We start from the raw sequence: 12,528 nt of genomic DNA on the forward strand, positions 1-12,528 counted from the left end.
AACAAGGGAGGAAGAAAACACAAGGAAAGACAAAGGACAAAAGAGGGAAAGAAATTTTCGAGGAAGTTAAAAAGGACAAAAGGAAGGAAATAAGAATTCATTCAGGAAAAAAACGGACAAGAAAGGAAGGAATGTGCAGTACGGCACAGGGTAGTAAAGAGGAAGGAAGGAGGAGGCAAGGACACAAGGAAGGAAGGTAAAAAATAAAGAAGCTAAGGAAGTATAGAGGCAAGAAAGGAAACAACCAAAGGGCAGAAGAAATGAACAACAAAGAAGGTAAGGATAGACACAAAGACAAAAAAAGAACACTTGAAAGGGAAAAGAGATGAGAATTACAAATACGTTGCTAAACCTATGTAGACGTGATAAATACAGAAATCAAATTCCATGCGTTTCCAGAAACTGTTTTACTGTTGGTTCAATTTCAAAGTTGTGTCATTTTGAAAGAGTTGAGAACGTTTTAACTATTCCAATATAATAACGGCCTGATCAAATCTAAGGATGACAAACAGAAATAGCTTAGCTTGTCAGCTCCAATTCTATATAAAAAAATAAAAGTCATATTTACTCTTTTCTCTGCTATGAATTCATCTGAACCTGGAAGATTTTCCTCAGCATAACGAGAATCCAGGAGCAAGCCCTGGGCGCGGTCCCACTGCTGCAGGATAAGATCCAGCATTGTATGGATCTGTTCAAATTTTTCAAACTCAATCCGTCTTTCATCCACAGGACACTGAAAATGGGAAGATGGACAAAATATTATTCAAGAACACACCAAAAAAACTCCAGTCCTCAGGGCCTGGACAGAACATACATTTTTGGTATGTTCCCGGTCAAACACAACTAAATCTAGTGCCTGGGCCCTGAAAATGTTGCAGTTTATCCAATATAAAAATCGTAGGATACCAGCCACCAGGAACATCTTTTGGACATTGTTTATGCTGACCAAAAAGGAAATAAAACAAATTAATCTGATGAGGGAGTAACTGTGCTGATTTATAGGCATTTATATGAATGTTTATTTAGAAAGAATTAGTGAAAATATCACCATATCACCAGCAACCCTCCTGACCTGCTTTAATTCTACTGAGTTTTTCATCTTCTGAACTTCTGTGGTTTCTAACTTTTCATCCTTTTTCTTCTTTTTCTTTTCCTTTTCTTTCGACTTGAGAATCTCCTCTTGCAGCCTCCTTTCTTCCTCCTCCTTTGCCTTCAGCTCAAGGTCCCTTCTACAATAAAGGAACCAAGAAGGCACCTTATTTCTACAAAGTTGAGGACTATATTCAATTCATCATTACATTTAAACTCTCAATTTTTTGATTTCAAGAGCAAAAATAAGCCAGTATATGAAAAACCTGAGGCTCAAACAGTGCACAATTACAATGCAAGTTGTAGTTTTGACAAGTTTTGACCTTTTTTAGGTCAATTGACAACATTTATATGAAACTAAGGTTTTGGCTATCTTATGAAAAACATCAAATCAACAGTCACTTTCATCTGATAAGTCCATAAAGGGTTTGCTAAATATTTCTTTAGATATACATTAGTTACGGAAGCAATTTCTCATCTGTCTTTACACACACAAATGAACTTGAGCAATACCTCAATTTTTTTCTCAATACCTCAAGAACTCTGGGTGTAATTCAGAGACAACACTTCAGAAATAATAATGATCTGGTCTTTTTCAGCTTTTCGGTTTTATTATCACTTCATCTTTTGACTGTTCATTCATGTCAGTTTTAGTAAAGACAAATGAATGTTACAAATGCCCCAAATCTTTAAAAAATTTGGTAATAAGCACTTATGGTTGTTCAACTGCAATACCGTGGACAAAAAAAATCTTATTTCTTGCAGTTTGTTTGATTGACACCAAAAACTTGATGAAACGTTTGTAAACAATGTTTCAACGAGGTAGAAAGACTTGTTTCTTTGGCTAGATGAAAATTTAAAATACACAGGATATAATAAGTTAAGGAAGTAGAGCTCAAAAAGAAAGATTTTACACGCGTTAAATCATTACCTCTGCTTTTTCAGTCGAAGTGTCTGCAAGTGTCGCTGGGTAATACCAGCCTTATGTTCGTCAGGCAAAGCATCGAACATCTCCTGATCCATCTCCAAGAACCACCTCTCCTCCTTCTCAGCCATCTCTTTCTGCAAGGCTTCTGCAGGAAATGCAAAAAAAAGAAAAAAAAAAAACATGTTCTAACCTTATAGTACAACATACAAATGTACATATCTACACTATGAGGGACTCAGCAAACAATTTACCCTCAGCTTGTCTTTGTAGTCCTTCACGTATTGTCAGGGCATCGTAGGTGTCAAATAAGTAGACGACATAGATGTGCTTCCGGTTACAGAATGCTTTGAGCACAGCTTGAAGCGAGCTTGGTAGAGAGTGGGTGTAAATAGACTCCAGGCCACTGATGACTACTCCACGTTGACAATCGTTTAACTGTGAATAAAGAATAATAGAGCAATGCTGATTTGCTTTTCTTTTTTTTCAATGATACGCAAATCCGGTTCAGATAAAAGGGTCAATTGTAATATTTTAGCTATAAGATTTGGGGTAAAAGACAAAAAATCAGGTTGGCATTCTTATTGTATGGTGAATATTGCCTTTGATAGCTACCACCTTGACAAATTCAATTGTGAAATTTTAATGCACTTAATTACCAAAAACAGAACATCCAGAAGCATTGTGTGGAAAAACTAAGACCATATCACTTTGTGGTGAAGAAGCACAAAGGGGTTTCTCGCAGTTGATTGCTATTAATTAAGTGAACATCATAAATGTGAAATCTTCTGTAAAAGCAAGATTTATCTCTAAACTAAAAAAAAGAAAAAAAAAAGTTCTGGAGCCATGTCCTTCGAGCAAATATGAACAAAGTTGAGATAGATTAAATTGAAGGCATCAGTCTGAAAGCTTAAGACTGGCCTAAATCAAGTCAGCAATTTGAAAATGGTTCCAAACACAGCAGGATATCTACATAAAAAAAAAAAAATTAAGGTGTTGAAATAGAAATGCTGCTGCGGAACCCTAAAAGAGCTGTGCAAGAATGTGACTGCAAATCTCAAAGAAGGCAAATCATGTTGCAAAGCATAGGCTAAAACTCCTCCACAACAATACAAGACCGATCAAACAAAAAACTACTGATAATTATTGTCTATAAATGGGTGAATCATCATTTAGACTTGATTTTCAGGCAGTGTCCCCGTGTGCTGTAACCAGCAACTATCTGTTTGATTGTGCAATTTCAGTTATGTTTTAATTTAAAGTTTGTCTTATCTTAAATATTTAGTGTCTTCTTAATAAGATTCTTGGGTATGTTGCTCAAGTTTACTGTACCTGAAAACGTTCCAAAAGGATTTCAGAAACTAGGCTTTCAGATGGGAAGAAACGGAATGGCTGCAAATTCCCTTTCTGCAACAACAAATGTATGTCAGCAGGTAGACTGTGTGTGATTTAATATGTGCGTCAAAGATTCTACACTATGATGAGTAAGGGTTACACAGAGGATTTGAGTAGAAAAACGGCACTACATGTACCACACTGGTTTCTCTTACTGAGAATTCTGACTTATGGTGGTGAAATGAACTGGGATTTCTAGGGTGGTGCTTTTCTGGATAGTCCAAGGGAACTTCAACACTACCAACTGGAGTTACACGCTGAACTGGGTTTTCAGGATATGCGGCATGTTTTGTTTGCATCTTTTCTTCAGTGAACTTGGCTAGAAAGAAATGTGACAGGTTTTCTTGTTTTTTGGTGACGAGTTGAATTAAATCTTATTTTTAAACTGCTTAAGTGAAATTTTAGGCTTACCAGCTTCTGGACCCCGTTTTTGTTCATATTCAGCAAGCGCAGTATCATAAAGCTGCCTTACTTTGAGGCTTACTGGAGAAGTGCCATTTTGAAGTGCATCTGTGACCACACCATCAATGGTCAAGCACGCTGTCCCATAGTGATTCGCCAGAGCCTCTGCCAAGTTGTGTTTATCTGAAAAACAAGTTCAGATTAAAAAAAAAAAAGTTATAGTTAAATCAATTTTACTTTGAAAGGGCAGATAAAGATGCGCATTTTTACCTGTCATAGGGGCTCCGTATACAATGATGGCAATTCCTCTGTGTTGTACTGTTTGTAGGGAAACGTCCAGATCCATATAGCGGGCAATCGCTCTGACCACAGGAGTCAACTCCAACTTTCCCAGACTGATTCCCTCTTTGGTCAATTTTGAAAAAACTAAATGCAGACACAATAATAAAAAATGAACAGTGAATAAAACATCCTTTTTTGTTGCGCTCTTTTGTATGGCCCTTCTGCTGCTTACAAAAGTCATCCGATTTCGCAGTAGAGAGGTCTGGACCATCACTTGGTTTTGATTTCTCCTCATCCTTTACTGTGCCACTTTTCTTTGATTCATCTTCCTCTATGACTTCATTCAGCTCTGTAGATGAGCAAAAACAACTATTTTGCAAGCATTAAAACAAAGACTGCAATCTACTAAGAATTACCGTTTTAGTAAAGTTACCATCATCATTTAGCCGAGTACAATATTCATTCAGCTCCACAGGGAGGCCCTTTCCAGGTACCCTTGGGGGAAGCAGCAGCATGTTGTTCTCGTCATATTCTGGTATAGCCCGCAGGATCTTAAAGGGAAAAAAGAGAGAGAAAAAAAAAACCTATATGAAGAATGATTAAAAAGGGGGACATTGCTTCTGGTTCTGAGTTTTAGCTTGGTTTTACATGTTTTAGGCTAAATTATTTAGACACCTGGCAGATTAAGATATAAAATTACTTTTATTCAATCACAGATTTTGTTTTAGATGGGAAATGAGACAAAAAAAAAAAAATCTGAAATTACTCATTGCTCTAAATCTAAGCGTAAAAAAATCAATTAGTAGTTTGAAAATGCACTCAGCGAAGAGGACTTTACTGTTTAAAGTCATGTAGAGTGATCTGATGAAACTAGAATAGTCTCATTGACAGCTGAAGGAAAAGGGAGAAGATTTTAAGTGTGTGCCGAGTCTGCCGACCGTCAATTGTGATGGTCAGGAGACCACAGTACTGCAGTGGTGGCCTGTTTTGTGGTTGTTTTTCTACTGGGAGGGAGTTATGTATGTCACACAGTTGAAGGCATTTCTGAAAAGATCTACCAGCAATGAATCAGTCTGGAAGAACCTCAGCAAAGCTGAAAGACCAACCAAGCCTTAGCTGGTTTAACTTCAGAAAGTAAAAACCTTTAGCATCGAATTCTGGTTACGTTGGATAGATATACAGAGTACTATAAACCATAACATTACTTTTCAATCGATACATCAGACATATTGTTTCTAAATCTTTAAACAAAGCTACCTCTTCTTCCTTGATGTACTGTGTGTCAAACTCAAGGCAGTAAAACTCGATAGGAAAGGAGGAGATGTTTTTCACTGTGACTTCAGATTTAGATTCCGTGCTAAAAGGAAGACAAGGTACGAGCTCCAGCACAGATGGGCAGAACTTGAGGAGAGATTCCTCAGCTTGACCCTTAGCTGTAATGAAGACCTGCTCAGTGCTGTCTGCGACATGGACCACCAACCGTCTGTTGTATGAACCCTGGAAAACAAAAACAGTTTTCAAACATTCGCATATTAGTCCTGTTACACTTGTTGTTGCTTAAACAAGAGTGTTGGTTTCATTTGAAAAAGAAGATCATAAAATTAATATAATCTCTACCGCCTCTGTAGGGTAGAACTTGACGTGGACGGTCACAGATTTGTCAGGGTCCAGCACACCACAGGAGGGAAACACCTGGAATATCGATGAAGGCTTCTGATGATGCTGCAAGTATATTTATATTCATTAGGAGCTTATGAGCGAGAAAAAAATATCATGCAACATGTCAAACACTAACCAAACATTTTCAGAAACAACTTTAATATCAAGTCAAAGAGAATTGCTCATAGCTGGTTATTATTAAACAACAATTAGTGGAGAAAGAAAAATAAAAATAAAAAATTTATTAAAAAGTCACACCTTTTTGAGAGGTTTTATTTCTTCAGTTATCCTCCAATGACATTGTACAGCCTCACAGTTTTTCAGCTGTACCTTTTGAATCTGAGAAAAAACATTTCCAAACATGACTAGTTTTGCCAAAAAAAAAAAAAATGATTTGAGACCTACCTATAACAATTAATCAGCATTTGACTTAAAGCAGAGCTTTAAGTCAAATGCTCAACCAGCTGAGGATTATTATCAGTTGAACATATTGTCATCCAAGGCTTGTGTATTTCTGAGAATGTTGACTCTTTGCAACTCTGTCATCCTGATGTTAAACTAAATTACAAGATGCCACGATAGTGAGGCAACATGGAGTTACCTTGTTAGTGCTGCTCATTCATATGCAACACGTTCTGTAACTGAGACTTTGAACTTTTACTTTTCTTTTGCATTCTTCCAAAAACAAATCATATTTAAATCTATAATTAAGTGGTATTCAGTTTATAGAGTTAGAAAAGATATGTTAGCCAGTGCATCCCGGCTATATCTATGAAGGATTAGCTGTTTTTGGACGTCTGAAATCTTTACCGTGCCTCAAAAGGTTTTTATGTTTTGTTTATGTGCAAAAAAAAAATTAAGTGTATTTACTTAGATTTTATACTATGGACTTGCACATAGTGTTTCAAAACTGTGAAAGAGGAGGTCAATTATACATTACTTTAAAAAAAAATGCAAATAGAATTCTGCCGTGTGTGGTGTGTATTTTTCTCATGCTCATTTTTTGAGATGCCCCTGGATAAAAACTAGTGCAACTCACTCCAAATGAAACTGATGAAGGTTGGTGGTTGTAATGTGACTAAGTATGAATACTTTGACAAGGCACTGTATGTCATCATAAATGTTCCTTTTCAGGATGTCAAAGGTAATCTGTGGGCGAATGGATGTTCTTTTACCTGGCACATGCCACACTGCACTTTGTCAAAAAGCAGCAGATCGCTTGAGGTAGTGACTGCTGGAAGAGAAATGTTTGCACACAACTCCACCTGCACCACTGGACCATCGGTGAGCTTTAAAACCAACCAAAAACATCATAAGTTAGCAATCCTCCAATGGTTGGCAGACTTAGCAGACAAATAACAGAGTAACGTTAAACTTAATCATAATCATAATCATAATAATTGGGATTTCTTGAGGACACCTGTATTGGCAGAATGACGCTTGTCTGCCCCATCTTTCCTTTGGCAGAGAGATAATCAAACGTAATTGTAAAAGTGTGGCTTTCACCACTGGGAAGGTTCCTTATGTTTTTAAATTCTGCTGTGAAGCCTGTGAAAGACAATATTAAATCTCACTTGCACCATTATTGATTTTACAATCCTTTCCAAGTTACATTGCTGTTTTTATTAAAAATATGTTTTTCAAGTAGCTGTATGATCCAAAATAAGCCTCACTTCCCTCACATGACTCCATGATAAAAGAAAACTCATCATCACAGGAAAAAAAAATAAAAATAATAATAATAATAATAATTAATATAAAGAAAGGAAGGCAGAGATTACAACTGTGCTTGTGTCACCTGTGCCTGCTAGATGTTTGCGGTAGGCACGGAAGGACACTGGTATTGGCCCATTGTTTAAGATCTTCACTGTCTGACTGAAGATTTTGCCTGGAAACACCACACCAAAATCCAGCACATATGGTGGAAGCTTGAAACTGGCAAAAGAATAAAACAGAAACTTACTACACTTTTACAGACTAATGATTAGGATTTGTTTTATATAACAGACCATAAAAAAATCATTCACATAAAACTCTAATTTAACTTGTTTAGAGTAATCAATTTAAGCTAAATTCTAAGTCAAGACCATCTTTAAAACTAGAGTTTTGTTTCAACTTACTTGTGTAAATCCTGCCACTGTGAAAGAGAACTTTGTGAGTCGCTGAGCTCCCACGGCCTGTAAGGCACATGGGCATCGTCTTTCACTAGCAGTCTCTCAACCTCCATTTGGATCAACTCTTCACTCTACAGAAAGCAGGTGGAAAAGAAAAATGAAAACAGCAGAGCATGACAAAATGGGGGAAAAAACACATCAGCTTACAATTTTGCTGTTTGCCTTTTTTTTATTACTAATTTGTTAAAGCATATAAATGAGTAAAAGAAGGAAGTGGCATTGGTTTTTCATTGAGAAACAGAAAGATCCTGAAAAACCTGAGATCTTTATGTTTCCAGCCTGCACATTCTTTTGTATTTTACTTGTCCATGGTATGTATACGTTACATCATCTTGCATGTTTGTTCTTCTATTTTCACTTTTACTTGCTTGTTTTGCTTTTTCCTGTTTTAAATATTTAATGGACAACTGTTTGCCAATGAACTGCATTTCAATGTGGTTTATAAATGCAATATTCCCTCTTATGCTTGAGGTTAGATTGATCAGGCAGGAAATGTTTTTTTGGATATATTTCCTGAATTTCACTTTGTCCTCTTTTTTACTATCCATTTAATTTCTTTTGTCATTCTTCCTTTCTAAATCAAAACTACCAATTTTTTTAAAATTTATTTTAAAACTTAATAAATTACAATAAACTGTTTAAAAGATCCTTTAGAAGAGGCAAATGTGTTTCTGATAAAAGGCCATAACATGTTTGTTTTTATTAGAAAATTCATTTTTGTATAGGATGAGCTTTAGAAAAAAAATTCTAAAGTTCTTAAGTTCTTTATTATCATACAATAAACAACCTCACTTTATTATCATTATGATTTATGATAATAAATGAGTAATATTGTTTAAGGACAATACATTTAAACTTCTAAGAAACTGTTTGCATAAAACTATATAAACTATACAGATTTTCCTACATAAGTAAGCAAGCATTTTATATCCATTTTGTATTTACTGACCATTGGTCCACGATTAGGCTGTTGCCCAGCTCCTCCTCCAAGTGCAACCTCCTTACTGACACTCTGTGCTGTCACAGCTTCTTGGGCCTGCTGCACCACATCTCTGTAGCACTGCTCAGCTGCAAGAGAACAACAAAATTACTCCAAGCGACTATTTGGGATAATATTATCCCAAATGCAGTCAACTGGAAGATTTCACAACATTTAGGTGCTGTATGAGCGTGTGTCGGCAGGGAGGTGATCATAATGAGTAATATAATGTACTTCTTTTGGCAGAGCCTGTGACCGTCTGAGTGCAGGTGTGAACATACACAAGTTTCGTGGCAAATTCAGTCGGATTCTTGGGAACACTCCCACCCCGGTTAGCGTGACCTCCTGGGGAGGTAAGAAAGCCACCTGGAGCTGAAACTGCTTCTTAAACACTTCAGGGATGCCAGGCAGGTAAAGTACACGCAGGTGCTTCTCTGAACCAGCACTAATGTAACCCTAGCAACACAAACAGAATGTTAAGTGATAAACTAAAATCACACCTGGAAAAATTCACACAGGAGCTTTTATTATGATTGACTCACCACAGATGGAATAATTACGGGCCACCCAGGTCTGATCTTCAGCCTCTCGTGTTGTTGACCTTTTCCTTTTAATTGCTGTCCATCTCTGTCGTCATCATCTGCCTTAATCAGCACTCCGTCTCCTTTATCGACCCCTTCGTTCTCCTTTGCATTTGGAAAGTATGTGACGTTGAAGTCAAAGTCCACTTTGCCGGTATTCCTAACACACATTTCAACTTCACTGACACAGTGAAAGAGCTGGAAGAAGGAGAAAGGAAATTAAGACACTATAGCTTGAAGATCACATGAACAGAGCCTTGTGACAATCAACACGTAAACTATTCCATCTACTTTTGAGTAGTAAATACAAAGTAGAAAATTGCAACCTAGAAAAAGAGTTGTCAAGATGGTTTTTCTTGTGCTTGAGGGTCATAAAAATAAAAGGAACTGAAAGGAATTTAATAAAAATTATAAATGCTTCAACTGGCCTGTTTCAGGTCAAATTTCTGATAATAAAATAAGAAGAGGAAGAGAATGAAGAATGCTGAACAGACAGGAGGGTTGGATAAATGTTCTGCTGAATCGCTTTTTCACCTAAATAAAAAAAATCAATGTGTCCTTGTTTTGAATATCAATGATAACAAGTCCCAGTGGCCTGCATACGTAAAGAGAAGGTGCAAGTAAACAAGACAAAAGTGTGGAAAACTGATTGAAGACTGTGGCATTTAAAGTTAGTAACTCATCTAGCTTCCCCTGTAGAAAATCTATATAACTACATTAATTGAACCTATGAATATTAATTTATATTTGTAAAAAAGCTGGAAACGTTGCATTTTTTCCTTTAGAGTTATTTGATATTTATTATTCCACTTACAATCCCAATGGACTATATTAGAGTTTGTGGTTGTAAAGTGACAAAACATTCAAAAGTTCAAGTGGTAGGAATACTTTTGCAAGGTACTGTAGCAATAATATTACACTGCATGAGCTGAGTAAACTCAAAAAAAATCACACAAATCAGTCTTACACCCTTTAATAGGGTCAGCATCACCAGGTTGTATTGCACTATGTATCATCTTATCAACATCTCCAAACAGTAAATTGGATTTGGGCAACACATAACACATCGATGTAGCAAACAGATGCAAAAGAATATAAAAAGCAAAGCATAACAAAACAATGGAAATAACTTGATCCTTCATGTGTTGCGTTTCAAGTTATAAGATGGTTCATTCTTGATTGACGTGCAGCAAAACTGAAGTTTAAACGTTTATGAGATGTACAACTCATGAGAGTGCTTCCAGACCTCTCTCTATTTGTGAGGTCAATGTGCAATGGTTAGAAATATGAAAAACACCGCTGGATGGGATCACTTCATGTTCATCAGCTGGTTGGAGAACCGGTCCAGACCATGTGGGAAACCTCTGTTGTTAATTCATCTCCTAAACTCTGACAGTTTTCAGTATTTATGAGAAGCAACTTAAAGTAAAGTAAAAAAAATTCTCTTCTAAAATGTGTAGTGTAAAACGTCATTGCCAGGAAAAAAAAAAAAAAAAAATCTAAACTCCACAATTTCACATACCCGAGAGCCGAAGTCAAGATGGGAAGACTCAAGACTGTAAGAGATTGCTGAGGCTTCTCCTCTGAGTTGGACTTCATATGTTGGTCCATCTTCAACATAGCACTGAGCCACCACCTCTCTCCTGACGTTCTCATGACCAAAGAAAGAGAAAGTGACAAGCTGCTCTTCTTGAGGTTGCAATACGCCACACACTGGTAAGATGTCAAAAACCTATGCGAAAAAATAAAACAGTAGAACATCAGTGGGAGATACAAGTCTTCACCATAAATGAGCTCAGATAAAGTTTAGAGTTGCATTAACATGAATTCTGGCTCATTCACACAGCCTCTGAGTCAGTATGGCCGCTCACATCTGGCATTAGAATTGAAGTTATTGAGACACATTTTGATATTTGATCACTAGTCATCAACTCTCATATTTAGTAAGAAATAAATGAACCAAATGAGTATTATAACCCCTATCGTTCAAAATATAAGTTCCAGGATGCTAAATAAATTGCAGTCGCATAAAATGTAGCTAAAATCTTTAGTACCGTAAGCAAGCGGCAATGCAACTGAAGCATCATTCACATTTTTTCAGTTATGATAAATTGCTCTAAAAATAAAAGTCCTACAATTGGCAGGGTAATTATCTGCTTTCTGACAAAGGAGGCAATTCTCTACTTTGAGGCTTATTTCAGTATACAGGTGTGGATGATGCACATTTTTCAACTCAACAGCAGAAATAACCGAGGAAAGGTTGTTAATAGACTTTTGAAAAACCCTGATTGGCGACAAGTCCACATATGCCTAACCTCTTCCACATTCACAGGATGTAGTATGCTGCTCTGGTCATCTGCTTGAGCACTGAGGCACACAGGCAACGGAGAAGTTTCAGTCTCACTCTCTCAACGCTTAAATTATACTTTTGCCACTTCTGAATTTCTGTGAGGGGAGAAGGATTTTAAAATACCCATTTAGCAAAATAATCATTTTTCTCCTTAGTAAACTGGAAATTCAACATTTGAAGAAAGATAAGTTTGAGCAATCTTTTTCCTTCCATTCACAGATAATGCAATACTCAAACGGAGGAGAAAACGGTAAGCTCTCACATCCCAAAGAACTCAGACTGATTTTCTTTTAGTACTCTCGTCTCTTATTCCCTGTGGGATCACGCTGGATGCATCCATCAAGTTAATTAAACAGTGTTCTATAATTAAGGGGAATTTTAATAGGCAGGCAGAAGGAAACAGGTCAGGATAGATTGCAATGAAGTGCTGAATAAACATGGATGAGAATGAAAGAGATGCAGCAATTGAGGCCTTCTTAAAGCTCGCCAGGAAAAACTATATATCAAATCACTAAGGAGTGGCTACATTACTGCTGTTAAAAGTGTGTGTGTGTGTGTGTGTGTGTGTGTGTGTGTGTGTGTGTGTGTGTGTGTGTGTGCACACAATGTTCTAAGACTGCCAAAGACCGTGGCAGTACTGTTGTTTTAGCTCAGATAGTGTAAAAAAAAAAAAAAAAAAAAAAAAAAAAAAA

General features: G+C 36.7%; 1 protein-coding gene across 1 annotated transcript in view; it reads right to left on the bottom strand.

The window, feature by feature from the left end:
• LOC106937647 (hydrocephalus-inducing protein-like) overlaps positions 1–12,528 on the bottom strand; it is an 86,399-nt gene that overhangs the window by 37,273 nt on the left and 36,598 nt on the right. Inside the window, 22 exon segments of the mRNA XM_015019269.1 lie at positions 569–733; positions 1,073–1,229; positions 2,021–2,162; positions 2,269–2,452; positions 3,347–3,421; positions 3,547–3,728; positions 3,821–3,994; positions 4,082–4,237; positions 4,326–4,442; positions 4,527–4,644; positions 5,351–5,590; positions 5,711–5,815; positions 6,011–6,091; positions 6,928–7,041; positions 7,173–7,300; positions 7,551–7,687; positions 7,873–7,997; positions 8,876–8,994; positions 9,187–9,361; positions 9,448–9,684; positions 11,009–11,218; positions 11,802–11,931. Of these exon segments, the coding sequence (XP_014874755.1) occupies positions 569–733; positions 1,073–1,229; positions 2,021–2,162; positions 2,269–2,452; positions 3,347–3,421; positions 3,547–3,728; positions 3,821–3,994; positions 4,082–4,237; positions 4,326–4,442; positions 4,527–4,644; positions 5,351–5,590; positions 5,711–5,815; positions 6,011–6,091; positions 6,928–7,041; positions 7,173–7,300; positions 7,551–7,687; positions 7,873–7,997; positions 8,876–8,994; positions 9,187–9,361; positions 9,448–9,684; positions 11,009–11,218; positions 11,802–11,931 (3,271 nt within the window).

Source organism: Poecilia latipinna, unplaced genomic scaffold, assembly GCF_001443285.1.
Source record: "Poecilia latipinna isolate Pla-1442-1.1 unplaced genomic scaffold, P_latipinna-1.0 Scaffold2399, whole genome shotgun sequence".
NCBI lineage: Eukaryota > Metazoa > Chordata > Actinopteri > Cyprinodontiformes > Poeciliidae > Poecilia > Poecilia latipinna.